The sequence below is a fragment of the Elephas maximus genome, chromosome 24 (assembly GCF_024166365.1).
Source record: "Elephas maximus indicus isolate mEleMax1 chromosome 24, mEleMax1 primary haplotype, whole genome shotgun sequence".
In the NCBI taxonomy this organism is placed as follows: domain Eukaryota; kingdom Metazoa; phylum Chordata; class Mammalia; order Proboscidea; family Elephantidae; genus Elephas; species Elephas maximus.
The window spans coordinates 19745092-19759146 of NC_064842.1; the positions used below are offsets into that span (position 1 = coordinate 19745092).

The following is a 14055-nucleotide window of genomic DNA, read 5'->3' on the forward strand; positions in this document are numbered from 1 at the left end:
TGTTACAGTAGGGCTAGCACCATCACCAACCCCATTCTGCTTTGCATTTCTCAGTGTTCACTGTCATAAATCAGGTTAATTTATACTTGTATTGGTTATATTGTAAATTTATTGGTACACATTGAAATTGGGTTTTTATCTTTGTGTATAGGGTTATATGGAAAGAATTAGACCAATGGTGAGAGATGGCGTTTATTTCCTATATGAGGCCCTACATGGACCACCAAAGAAAATCTTGGTAGAAGGCGCAAATGCAGCACTGCTTGATATTGATTTTGGTAAGGGCGATGATTTCTGGGGAGCTTGTCTGGAACCTAAAGTACTAGAGATATAAACAACTAGTGTTAGCTTTTAGCTTGTATATTCAGGAATAATGGAAGTTTGTTATCTTATGTCAGTCTGTTTTTAAAGGAATATTGAGGAAAACATACATGTATTAAGTTTTGTAGTTCGTTAGAATAATTTTAAAGTATTATTTAGGTTTAGTGGGTTTGGGGTTCTGCAAATTGTGATTTTCATCGTTTAGTTCCTGGTTCAGTTCTAGACTTTACCCCCCGGGAACTGTAAGATGAATCCTGTGGAAGGATGACACTTTAATTCAACCTTTTTATTTTGATCTCAGGAACTAATATACATTGATATTAAACATTCATGTTCTAAGATCTGTGAAAGTCTGTTTACCTTAATTAACTCCCTGGGTATGAGAGCCTTTCTGGATAGATTCAGAGCGTTTCTTTATCTTTGGAGGGTTAGTGCTTCTTCAAACTGCTACCCCGTTCATTTCTTGACCATTCTGTGTAAATTAAACATGAGCTGTCAAGACAAGTGTGATTGACATTTCATTGGCTTTTGACCCCAGGAAACCAATTAAAATAAGTATATTTAGTAGATATATATTTTTGATAACAATAATGGAAAATAATCGAAGTGTCTAATTAGTAGAGTGAATAGTTAAGTGTGAAGGGGATCTTTCAGGGGAGAGTACGCCATTCTTAACTTACTCATGTAATTTCTGTGATTATTCCCTGGATAGGAATCAAAGGCTGGAGAAGTGTTAAAATATCACAAGGTCCTCAGGATACTGCCCTCACTCCAGGGGACTGCTGCACCTTAAATATTCAAATCAGAAATTAAATGAATTTGTTATAAATTAAAATCTATAGATTATAATTCTCTGTAAAGGAATAACACCAGGGTGTCAACATTAAATTATTTTTTAGTCCATTGGTTGAGAACCTGCCATTCAGAGTGAAATCAGCAATTGTGCAAATACTCTAGGAGCTGCTTCAGTATAAGCACTTCAGTTGTAGCTATAGCATCTGGCTTTTTATCTTATTACAGAAAAAAATGAATTAAACACGGAGGCTTTGAGAAGGTGGTTACAGTTATGCTCAAGTCTGTCAAATACCTAGAATATGCTGAAATGCAGAATTTTAATAGTAATTCTATTTAAAAATAATGTATGTTCTTGTGTATTTATATTTTAATGTTTGTTTCTATTTTTAGGGACTTATCCTTTTGTAACCTCTTCAAATTGTACCGTTGGAGGTGTTTGTACTGGTTTGGGTATGCCCCCTCAGAATGTGGGAGAAGTATATGGAGTTGTGAAAGCTTATACAACTAGAGTTGGTATTGGTGCCTTTCCTACAGAGCAAAAGAATGTAAGCTTATTTCTTATTAACTGTAGTTCAAAACGTAGTAAAATCAATATTCCTTTTTTTTTTTTAATGAATTCTTTTGTACCTTGTAATCTTCATTTGTAAGTTTGATCAGATCAACTTTTTTTTTTTTTTAATAATATAATGATACCAGATTATAAGAGGCAATAAGAATAACAATAAGAAAGGTGCAAGTTAGGAGATAGGTTAAATCATAGATAGGAAAATTACATTATAGGGAGTGACTGTAGCTTATTGGATCTTTGAAAATTATTTTCAACCTTAATTCTGTTCAGAAGGGTATTGTGATATTGAAAAACCAAAACCAAACCTGTTGCTGTTGAGTTATTTCCAGCTCCTGGTGACCCCACGTGTTACAGAATAGAACTGAGCTCCGAAAGGTTTTCTTGGCTGCAATCTCTATTGAAGCAGGTCCCGAGGCCTTCCTTCCATGGTGCCAATGGGTAGATTCAGACTGCCAACCTTTCAGTTAGTAGGCGAGTGCAAACAGTTTGTACCACCCATTAACAACTAGCTATTAGATGTGAATTTGCCTAATGGTTTTCAGTCAGGAAAAACCAGGGTTGTTGTTGGAACAATTTGTTTAATTTGTCTATTTTAATAAATACTTCGTAACTACTTTTTAATATGTAACATTTGGTTGGTCTTTAATATGTCAATCCAAATCCTAGGAAATTACATACATAACATGGTATAATTTTTTGGTAAAAAATAAAGCCCAAAATGGATCTATTCCAATAATGCCTTCCTCACATTAAACCTATTGTCTCTGTGGAATTCTGTCTTCAACTTGCATTTCAGGCATTTGGTTATTTTCTGATCTTTATCTCAAAGAAGCTTTGTTGTTGTACGCGGTCAAGTCGATTCTGGCTTGTAGTGGCCCTATAGGACAGAATAGAACTGCCCCATAGGGTTTCCTAGGCTGTAATCTTTATGGGAGCAGAGTGCCAGGCCTTTTTTCCCTGCAGAGCAGCTAGTGGATTCAAACTGCTGTCCTTTTGGTTAGCAGCTTAGTGCCCAACCATTGGACCACCAGGGCACCTTAAAGAGGCCTTAGACTTTTTTTCTCATCTTTAGTATAATTCTACTAGCTGTATAGCACTGGTATTTTAATCCTAAGTTCTCTTGTCTGTTCCCTAGGAAACTGGAGAACTATTACAAACAAGGGGTAGAGAGTTTGGTGTGACAACTGGAAGGAAAAGACGATGTGGCTGGTTGGACCTTGTTTCACTCAAATATGTTCACATGATTAATGGATTTACTGCGTGAGTATTCTGCAGAAACATTTATTTCAGGAAATAATAGGACAGTTCATGACCACAGTTTTAATTTTGTGGGGTGAAAACTTGAGACAGTACCTACCTGAAAAATATCACTCTTTGGCTTTTGAGCTGAAATTGTAGTTTGAGGTAGAAGTGGACCAGGATATAGAGGGGAGGGTACATAAGGAGAGGGACCCAAATTATTCTCTTAGACATCCAAGGTTGGGAAGAGAATCAGGGCAGACAGCGTACGTAGTGATTTTGAGCACAGGCTTGGTGTCTAACTCCCTGAATTCAAAGCTCAGGTCCGTGCATTATGGCTGTGTTAACTTGGAGCAAGTTAATCTTTCTCTTCTCAGTTCTGTCGTCTTTAAAATCAAGCTAACAGCATTATCCACTACATAGAGGTTTTGATAATTAAGCAAGAAATGTAGTGGAAGCATGTAACACTACCTGGCACATTGAAAGTGCTCAGTAAAAGTTAGCTGTTATTAACATAAAGACATAAATATATCCCTATCTGTACTAATTAGGCTTACTAACTTTTTGCAAGTAATGAAACTAAAGGATAAAAAAGTCGTGGACAAGAATCTCAAACCTAGTATTTTATCTAATTTCTACAGATTTTCCCTTAAAACCCTGTTTTCCAGTCAGTTAATTGGGAGATTTTGAAGTATCATGAAGAGGTCCTTGATGTGGTTTCCTCACTCCCCTTTGACAATTTCTGCCCAGAGGGTGGAAATGTTGGTAATCAGAGTGAAGAAAGGAGGGGTGATTGGCATGTTTGTAAATGTACATAGATCTAGTGAACTCTGGTGATGATCCATGTTGAACAGTGAGTGTTGCTGTGTTTCATGGCCATAGAATGACTGCATCCTTAACTCCAGGTAGCCCTCCTGCAAGTATGTGTTGTTGATCAGTCATAAGAAAGCTAAGCAAGAGTGTGTGGATTAATCAGTGTAACTCTGTTACAGTTACTAGAAAAGTAACTCAATGGTGGGTCAGTTGAGTCTTTTTTAATATTATGAAGAACACACATCAGTGTATTGTCCACTAGTGTTTTATGTGTGGCATGCTTTAAAATATAATCCTAATCTGTTTTTAGAATTGCTTTGGAACTTTTAGCTTTATGTGGATTTTCCTCTAATCCCTCATTGTATTAGATGTTAAGGCCTTAATGAGTTTTCTGTTTTAATGCTGCTCTTTCTTCCAAAATTAGGTTGGCACTTACCAAATTGGATATTTTGGATGTGTTTACAGAAATCAAAGTTGGAGTTGCTTACAAGTTAGATGGTGAAATCATACCTCATTTCCCAGGTATTCTTTCTTTGGCTGTGTATGTAGAATACTATAAAGTGAATATATTAGAGCAATTTCATAATACTCTTCTTTGTAATTTATGGCATATAGCCAAAGACTCTATAAACCCTTGTGAATAGTGCAAGTATGTTGACTTATTCTAAGCATTTGTTTCATAGCTGCTGTGCATTGGTGCTGGGTCACAGCAAGCCTGTGCTCAAAATTCAAAATAGGAAAGAAAAAACATGGCACTTCTGAGCCTTGCTGTGCCGCCTTTATATTCACCCTGAATCTCATCTTCTTTATATTGGCACTTGTGTGTAGGCATTCTTTCCTTCCTTTGGAGAAGTGGGGTAGGAGAAAAGAGCCCTGCTGGTAGTGGTAAGCAGGCTTTCAATACGTTAACCAACCCTCCTTTCCTTCAAGGCACACGCATTATTTTCTCTGACATTTGTCTTGTGTCTAAAGCGGATGGATATAGGGTGACTTCCTACTTGAGGCAGTGTGTGTTTTCAGACCTGGGTATGGATGTATGATTTCTTCAGCTACTCAAATTTCCATAAATATTGCGAGCTTCCAGAATGAGGACTGTTCATTTCTCTTATCACCCTATACTAAAACCAAACCACACCCATTGCCTTTGAGTCAATTCTGACTCATAGCAACCCTATAGGACAGAGTAGAACTACCCCAATAGGGTTTCCAAGGAGTGGCCAGTGGATTTGATCTGCTGACCTTTTGGTTAGCAGCCAGGCTTTTAACCACTATGCTGTACTGGGAATATCACACATGAAGGGAAATTGACTAGTTTAATAAAACTTGGTAGGCTGGTAGGTTTTGTGACTGGCTATGAGGACTAGTCCTTGGGAAATTGAAAAAGGATAGCTACAAATTCAAAAGTATACATATATTATTTTTCCTTTTCAAAAAAAAAAAAAAGGTATCTATTGACATGGTAGAGTACTATTCACTTGAAAAGCTTGTTTCAATATTTTGTTTCCTGATAGTTAATCCTACTTCCAAATCTATTTCAAGAGTTAGTAAACCCAAGGACCAATAAGAATCATCTAATCAAATATAACTGTTAACATACAGCAAGATTTACCGTAGAGAACATTACAGTGGGTTACCTTAATTAAAACACTACAAAGCAGAAATTTTTTGTTTCTTTTTAAATCTGAGTTAGCTATTTTAGGTCAGGTTCCCCTTGAAAAGACTCTTAAGAGGGAAATTTGCATCCAGGAAGTTTATTGGGGAATATTCTCAGCAACATCACTTGAAAGGTAGGAGGAGTAGTTGTAATGAAGTATAGCTGATCCCTTGGGGAGCTGCAGACCTACGATGACCCTATAAAATTACCCTAAATTAAGGCGAGTGGCCAGGACTTTGTATCTCTCATCAGCCTGTCATTGAATGAAGGCTATTCCTGGATGAAGTAGCTCCCTTTGGCCAAGGGCAGTTTCTGGGGAGGGACTGAGCTATGAGTCAACAGCGTGCAGTACTCCCTGCATGTATGCAGCTGGGAAGTGAGTGCCTCTGCTTAAAGGGGGCAATCTGGGCACTGCACCACAGTGTTTTGTACAGTTCCCTCCCGTACTGTTTGGACTTACTTAAATACTGTAAAATAAGTTGCCCCCGATCTGAAGAGTTCCTGCAGAATTCCAGTTAGTCTCTTTCCTAGGGGAAAATTATAAGAGGATGGTTAGTGGTATAAATTACAGCCCCTGCTACAGTTATTAAAGTGGGAATATAGAAACAAGAGTACCATTAAACTTTAAGCTAAGACTCCACCTTGTTGTGTTGGGTTTTATGTGCCACAACCAGCAGGAAAAGAAAGAGCTCACCACCCTGGCCAGGGTAATTAAGGCTGATCGACATGAAGAGGTAGGGCTGTTGTTGACTAGTGTGGGTGGGAAAGAGTAAGACTGGCAACTGGATAGTACACTGAGTACTTTCTGGGGACCTGATATCTTAGACACTGATTTCCGTGTATAAAAACTGGTTCACATCCAGAAATCAGGCAAGTGGTCACTACTGTTAATTGGGTCAACTGTCCTCAGCCCCCTAATAACCCATCCTTGATTTATTTTGCTTTATAGATTAATATCCTTGTTGGCTGCCTTTCGTGGGAGGAAGATGTGGCAGTGGGCTTTTGTAAAGATTTACAGCCTTGGAAACCCTATGGGGCAGTTCTGCTCTGTCCTTTAGGGTTACTCTGAGTCGGAATGGACTCAACAGCAGTGAGTTTGTTTTGGTTTTTGGATTTGGCTGCCCACGGAGTCCTTGCAGCTCAGTGGTTAAGCATTCGGCTGCTAACCAAAAGGTGAGCGGTTCAAACCCACCAGCTGCTCCGTGGGAGAAAGATGTGGCAGTCTACTCCTGTAAAGATTATATCCTTGGAAACCCTATGGGGCAGTTCTGTACTGTCTTATAAGGGTTGCAATGAGTCAGAATAGACTTGATGGCAATGGGTTGTTTTTTTGTTTTGTTTTTTTTGGGGGGGGTGACTGTCATGCTACAAACCATCTCCTTATCTCTCTGGTAATCGAATCGGGTCCTCTTGGCTACTACTCTGACTTTGCCACTCATAATGATAATTCACCTTGCTTCTGAAAGTTAAGGTTGCCACCTGGCATTTATTATTTGGTAATCCTATTGTACCCATTGCTATCAGGTATCTCAGTCCTATAACAACATTTCCTTTCATCAGCCCTGGAGTTTAGAGGATAACATCACTGAGCTTTTCAGCAATATCAATGCCCTTCTCACAGTATAGTTCTTGTCATTTTGGTAAAGAGTTCCTTCTGGATGCCCCCATATTAATTTGTCAGCTAGCAAGTTTTCTGGCCATAAGTAGTTTCTTCTTCTTCTTTTGGAAGTATTAGACTTTCTTATATTGTCCCACAAGTCCTTGAAATTCTGTTCATTTTATTTCATTGTTTCTCTTTGTTCTTCAAACTGATTTTCTTCTCCCCATCTTGAATATATACCTAAACCCATCTGGCGAGTTTTTCATTTCAGTATTGTGCTTTTCAGTTTTAGAATTTCCAATTAGTTTTTTCTTCTATTTCTCTACAGAGATCCCCTGTATGTTCACTCATGACAAAATTTTCTTTTAATTCTTTCAGGATATTTATATTAGCTGCTTTAAAGTCATTATTTGTTAAGTTCAACATCTGGACCATCGCCAGTCTGGTTTCTGTTGACTATGCTATTCCTTAACCGTGGATCACATTTCCTGTTTCTGTGTCTAATGACTTTATATTAAATATTGGACATTGTAAATAATATGTTCTAGAGACATGGATTCTGCTGTTTTCCTCTGAAGAATGTTAGTTTTTATTTTAGGGGACAGTTGAATTGCTGGCTAATCATCTTGAACAATAGAGCTTGGTTTTATGTTTTGTTGATATTAACGTAGTTCTGTGGAAAGCCTGCTCAAGGTGTTTCCCATACCCTTCTCCTTTCTAACCTAGTGTAAGTCAGTCTCTAAATTCGGTCTCCCCTGTGGATCTTGTTAGACCTTAGTTTTAGACTTTGTTATGAAGACGTGTGTGTACGGTAGGGGGAGTGTGTGGAGTAAGTCCTACTCTAGGGTGTGATTTTTACTCCTTAGGAACAGGCGTTCTGTTGTCTTGGCTGGGTGCCAGGGGAGTTAACAAGGTGTTAAGGAGGTCTCTCTAATCTAGCAGCACTGGAGCTCCAGTGTACCCTGTCCCTTCCCTTCCACCAGCACTACTTGACCTCTAGAATCTTTGTTCCATTCTCAACCGTGTGGCAGTTGCTGTCTGGTAACCTGCAGTGGTCCCGCTCTTTCCATGTACAATTTAACCTTTACCCATAGACTCCCTGTGACCCCTGATGCTGCTGATTCTGGCTGCTTCAGCTTCCCTAAACTCTGATAACTGCCACCTCAGGTCAGTGGGACTGCTGCTTTCTGCTCAGATTTCAGCGTCCTGAACTGTGGTTGGGAAATTATCCCCACACCAAGAGAGAGTTGAGTCATTTCAGTACTTCTCATGCGTTTCCTTTTTCTCAAAAACTGCAGTTTTGTGCTTCCTCTTGTCTCCTGTCTGAAGAGAGATGTCATATACTTTGTTCAGTTTTGCAATTGTTTATACCATGAGAGCTAGTCTGGAGCCATGTACTGCATGATGGCTAGAAGTGGAAGCCCCATTGAGTCTCTCGATTCCTTCTTCTCCTGTCTACCACAGCAATTCTGGCATTTCTCATGGTTTTCTCAAAGCTTTCAAGGACATTCCTACAACATGTTTTCATTATCTCTCAGGGTCCTTGCCAGATGTTAAATCCTGTATTATGAATCATGGGAGAGAGCCCCCATATCAGTATGCCCTCTTATTCAACTTTATGTTCCACCACTGCTTCCCCTCCTTGACCAGCACCCTCAGGATCCGATTCCTTACATGTGCTCTTCCTCATTGTGTGTGCTGGCTTGGTCCTGCAGATCATTCAGAGTATAGACCCTTTCCTCCCTTAGCCAAGTGCTTTCTTGGCCAACTTATGTTATGACTTGACCCTTGATATGTTTGCTGGCCAGCAGGGAAGGTGGTATAGATCCTGAGAGGACAACACAACACCTTGTAAGGCAGAGGCCTCTGCATGATCTTTAAGCAAGGAAAGCCTTAGCCTTTGACAAAATAGTGGGCCATTCTGCAAATCTAGTGATTGAGGGTTTTCAAGTGTGTCAACCCAGTCGTACCCCATCCAAAGTCTCAGGGTCCTACTCTTTTCCGAACAGGGCTCTGGCCTCATCACAGCAGGTATGCTAGGCTTGAGAACTCAGTTTACTCTGGGTTCTGCTTTTGTACAATTGAGTCCTCAGATTTTCTTCTGCCCTTTGCTGTAGAAGATGAGATTCAGCCCTCTAACCTTCACACTTTGCCTTAAACTTTTGATTAATCACCCTCAGCCTTTCATTGTCTTTCTCTAATCATAATTGGAATTCATCAAGAGCCATCCAGTTCCATTGTTCACTTGCCGTTGTTTCTCAGTGCCTAAGATACTGCCAGAGTACCTGGGTGGTGCAGACTGTTCTATGCTCAGCTGATAACTGAAAGGTTGGAAGTTTACATCCACCGAGAGGCATATCAGAACAAAGTCCTGGCAGTCTACTTCCAAAAATTCAGCCATTGAGAACCCCACGTGGCACAGTTCTGCTCTGACACACGTAGAGTCCGCCATATATCAGAATCAACCCAGCAGCAACTGATGGTTGAAATACTGCCAGTGCTTTACCTTCTACCAGTATGGCATCCCAGTTCACCACTCGTGACGGTTTAACAGTTGGATAGCGTGCCAAGGCCTGCCTGTCCTCCACCTACTGCCAGCTAGGGCTGGCCAGCGATCCAGCTCCAGAGTCCCCTTTTAAAGAACCTTCTTCCTCAGACTGCTCCTAGCCCAACTGTCTTCGGTTGCATTCCCTGGGAAACTGACTCTGATAGGGAGATTTGCAGACAGGAAGTTTGTTTCTTAGTGCGCTAAGCAACAGCATCTGTTAGGGAGTGAAAGAAGCAGAATTATGAAGAGGAAGAAAGTGAACTATAATATAGTTACAAAAAAAGCCCTCAGCTGATCCCGTGGGGAGCTCTGGAAGCCAAATGGCCTTCAGAGTTGTCCTGAATTTGGGTAGATGTCCAGGTGCTTTGTATCCCCACACCCACATGGGGCGTGGGCTACCCCAGGAGGCAGCTGTCTTCAGTGGCGGGCAGTTCTGGGGTAGGTTCTGAACTGTGAGTGGTCAGCAGGTATACACGCTCCCAGCAACTGAGGGAATGAGTGTCTGAGTCCTGAAGAGGAAAATCTGGGACAGTATACCATAGCACCCACTATGCTGTCTCTAGTCAAAGGAACTGATATTAAGTATTTATAGTTTTTTTTTTATTATTATTTCTGTTTGGGGATGCAGAGGAAATGGTTAGATAGAATAATGAAGAAAATTTCCAGCTATGCTTTTGTATACAGCTACAAAAACAATAGATTTCTTAGATGAAAGCAGGTATATATGCAAGCCTTTCTGTGAGGCTGGTACCATCATAGAGTTCCCTGATCCCTAATCCATAGTATAGAATCTCTTATGGATTGAATTATGTCCCCCCAAAATATGTGTTGTAAATCCTAACCTCTGTGCCCAGGGTTATAATCCCATTTGGGAATGCGTTGTCTTTGTTATATTAATGAGGCAGGATTAGAGTAGGATGTATCTTGAGTCAGTCTCTTTTGAAATATAAAAAGAGATTAAACAGGCAAGCAGAGAGATGGGGTAAGATAGATGCCAAGACATGTGGAGATCTCCAAGAAACCAGGAAGCAGAAGCTTAAGAAACAAGGGCCTTCCTCCAGAGCCAACAGAGAGAAAGCTTTCCCCTAGAGGTGGTGCCCCGAATTTGGACTTCTAGCCTCCTAAACTGTGAGAAAATAAATTGCTGTTTATTAAAGCCATCTACTAGTGGTATTTCTGTTACAGCAGCACTAGATAACTATGACAGAATTTTAGAAACTCCAGATATTGAAATTTTAAGTTTGGCACCAGAACTCATTTGACAGCAAAACCTATCTTGAACTGCTATTAAAAACCAGAGCAAAACCAAACCCACTGCTGTCAAGTCAGTGCCGACTCATGGTGACCCTGTGGGGTTTCCAAGGCTGTAAATCTCTGTGGAAGCAGACTGCCACGCCTTTCTCCCGAGGAGCTGCTGGTAGTTTGGAACTGCTGACCTTTCTGGTTAGCAGTCAATTGCTTTAACCACTGTGCCACCGGGGCTGTTAGAGCTATATAATCTAATTAGTGAATAATCATCGTGTTGCTGCAGAAAATCTGAATGATTTTAGGACACTACTTCAGATGGCATATGTACTGTTTTACCTTTCTAAAATTTGAAAAATTTCTCAATTTTTAACAGTTTGGCTCCAAGAATTCTGATTAGAGATTGTGATCTGTGGAATTTAAAAAAAAAAAAAAAACTTGTTTGACAATAGGTATTGTGCACCATGAACAAGTATACTCTTTAACTTTTAGCAAACCATGAAGTCTTAAATAAAGTCGAAGTTCAATATAAGACTCTCCCAGGATGGAACACCGACATATCAAATGCAAGGGCATTTAAAGAACTACCTGTTAACGCACAAAATTATGTTCGATTTGTTGAAGATGAACTTCAAGTTCCAGGTAAATAGAAACATTTTATGAACATTATTTATTCTTTACTTTTTCTGTGTTTTACTGACTTATCTGCCTTTGCAGTGAAATAAAACACATCGTTACTACATTTGCAGAGTGCTCATGATTTGCATTAATGCCCAGGAAGTTAAAAAAAATAATTTCGTTCCTTAGAATAAATATATTATTCATCTGTAAATAATCTTTCATATGCCTGAAGATGATACCAGGATTACGTCTCACTGGGTGTGAGCCTGTCTTTAATTCTATTGGTCTGTTTCTAGCTCTATGACGCTCACTTTCTTTCCTTTTTCCTCTTAAGAACAAACCCTTTTATGTCTTCACCATCAACAAAATGTTTGTTTTTTCATTTGGGGTTAAGCCACCCTTGAGGATAGGTAGAATTTCTTGATAAGCCATTAGGAAATAATAAAAATAAGAGCTCTCATTTGAAAAGATGTAAGAAAAGAATAAAAAAATTGATAAAACTAATTTGGAAAAAAAAAACATGTTAAGATGGTCAGGCATAACCAAGTTATGGCTATAACTGCATAGTTATATGAAGTCTTTTAACAGATTCCTTTCCTTTTATTTCCACGATGGAGTTTTGAAAGACAAGAAAAATTGGCATTAGTGGGAGCTATCTGCCGTATACAGCCTATTATGTGCTTATTCTAATTTCATACTGTGGTTCATTTCAAACATGTATCTTGTTTTCCAAATTGCTAACTGCCTCTCCCAGCTTGCTGTCAAATTTGGTAAGCATACTTGCTCACTGCTCTTACTCAGCATTTTTTGAAATGTAAACAGCAGTGAGTCTAACAGTGACCTCTGTAAAATTCCACGTAGGTTTATCTTAACAGTACTGTGTGGAATCCAGTAATTCTGCAAATAATCTAAAACCATATGTTGCAGGTGGTTAGAGATTCCCATAGACTGGTATAGTAGCAGTTACTGATGCTAAACAAGGTAAAATATTACTCTCTTCTAGGTATTTCTACTTTTGAGATACGAAAGTTACAGTGACACTTCAATATTCTCTTATTTTTTAAGTTATCTGGAACTTGATCAAAGTTCCTTAAAGCCTCTGTTGATTTCAGCCAATATTTTACTATCCTAGTCATTAGGAATTAAGAAATTGTAAATATCATGCAGTTAAAACCAGTAACTGTAAGGCAGACTCGTAACTACCCTGTACTGCATCTTGACTGTACATTCTATTTAGAAATAAGCAGAGGCTGCTAACAGAAAAGAGGAAAAACGTGTGGAGAGAAAAGCTGAATGGTGACCCTGAGAAAAAAGTGGGCCACTTCCTGTCTTTTAATCTCAGAGATTCATATTATAGATGAATTTACAGTAGTATTTTTTTTCTTTTCTCCCAGTTAAATGGATTGGCGTAGGTAAATCCAGAGAGTCTATGATTCAACTCTTTTAAGGATTTCCAGTGACACAAGAAACACTCCTTGAGAGGGGGAAAAAAGACTTCCGTAAACATTTCATTTATGATCTGCAAATTCAAGAATAAAGACATTGAAGTGAGTTGTAAGCCCTACAGTTGTTTCCAGTCTTTTAAGATGGATGGCTGCCGTGGAAATAAACTTTGGCATATTGTGGTGTCAGCTTCCCTTAGCTGGCATATTGCCAAATCATCTGTTGCTCCTGCTGCTCATGGTGCCACATTTTCTTTTAATGTTTAGTAATGGTATATCTGTGTTGTTTGAAATCTAAAGTAGAATTACCTTCAGTGTAGTTTTTCATTACTGGCATTGTGTGTTCTTAGGTTTTACCCCTATTAGATAGATGGTAAGAACAATTAATGCAGTTTTGCACAAGTATTTTTACATTCTGATCATTCAATTTTGTCAGTATAATCTTTGCTGTTAGAAAAAATGATTAAAGGACAGGGGTTCTGTAAACTTTTGTAATGCTATAAATTCTCTTCCAATTGTGAACTGTTTATTTTCTGCTGAGACCATTGCAAAATTGAGTTTTGAGGGGGAGGGGTAACTACAAGTCCTTTAATTTGTACAGAATACAGAACTTATTTCTCTCTGTAAATTATTTAATACATTGAACAATGAATTAAATGTTCAAAGAGAAAGATGTTCCCCAAAACAAGAATCTTAATGTTAAGAAGTCATTAAAAGATCTGTTGTGGTATTTGGTGGATATTTTTCTTTAATGTCAGACCTTAACTCTGATGAAATGTGTATCTTTCCCTTTTTTTTTTTTTTTTACCATTATTCCTAAATCTAGTGGATTGATTTTTCAACATTGTGCCTGCCAGTATGCCTACAATATTATCTGTAAGTGTCCAAATGAACCCAAATTGTTGGTCATCATTTTGATCATGCCTTTATTTCTCCTTTCTTGGAAAAAAAAAAAAAAAAAAGGCATTATTTTGACAGTTAGACTTAACATATTATGTTGTAGATTATCCTTCAATGAACTATTTTAAATGTTTAAATTAGGTGCCACTTAAATTTATTTTATTATACCATCAATAGCTGATTAAAAAGAACCAAATATTTCTAGTACACTTTGTGTATTGTGTTTTTGTTTTGGTAAGAGAAGTAATATTCCCATGTAGGAAGGAGCTTTATCCTTGCAGTATTGGGGAATAAGATGGAGAGAGATCA

The 14055-nt window shown here is 38.6% G+C and overlaps 1 protein-coding gene across 1 annotated transcript in view; it reads left to right on the forward strand.

The window, feature by feature from the left end:
* Positions 1-13758, forward strand: part of ADSS2 (adenylosuccinate synthase 2) — a 37740-nt gene extending 23982 nt beyond the window's left edge. The window contains exons 8-13 of the mRNA XM_049868587.1: positions 152-278; positions 1507-1661; positions 2820-2944; positions 4161-4258; positions 11276-11425; positions 12799-13758. Of these exons, the coding sequence (XP_049724544.1) occupies positions 152-278; positions 1507-1661; positions 2820-2944; positions 4161-4258; positions 11276-11425; positions 12799-12851 (708 nt within the window). The 3' untranslated portion in view covers positions 12852-13758. The remainder of the gene's footprint in view (positions 1-151; positions 279-1506; positions 1662-2819; positions 2945-4160; positions 4259-11275; positions 11426-12798) is intronic.
* Positions 13759-14055: the final 297 nt, after the last annotated feature.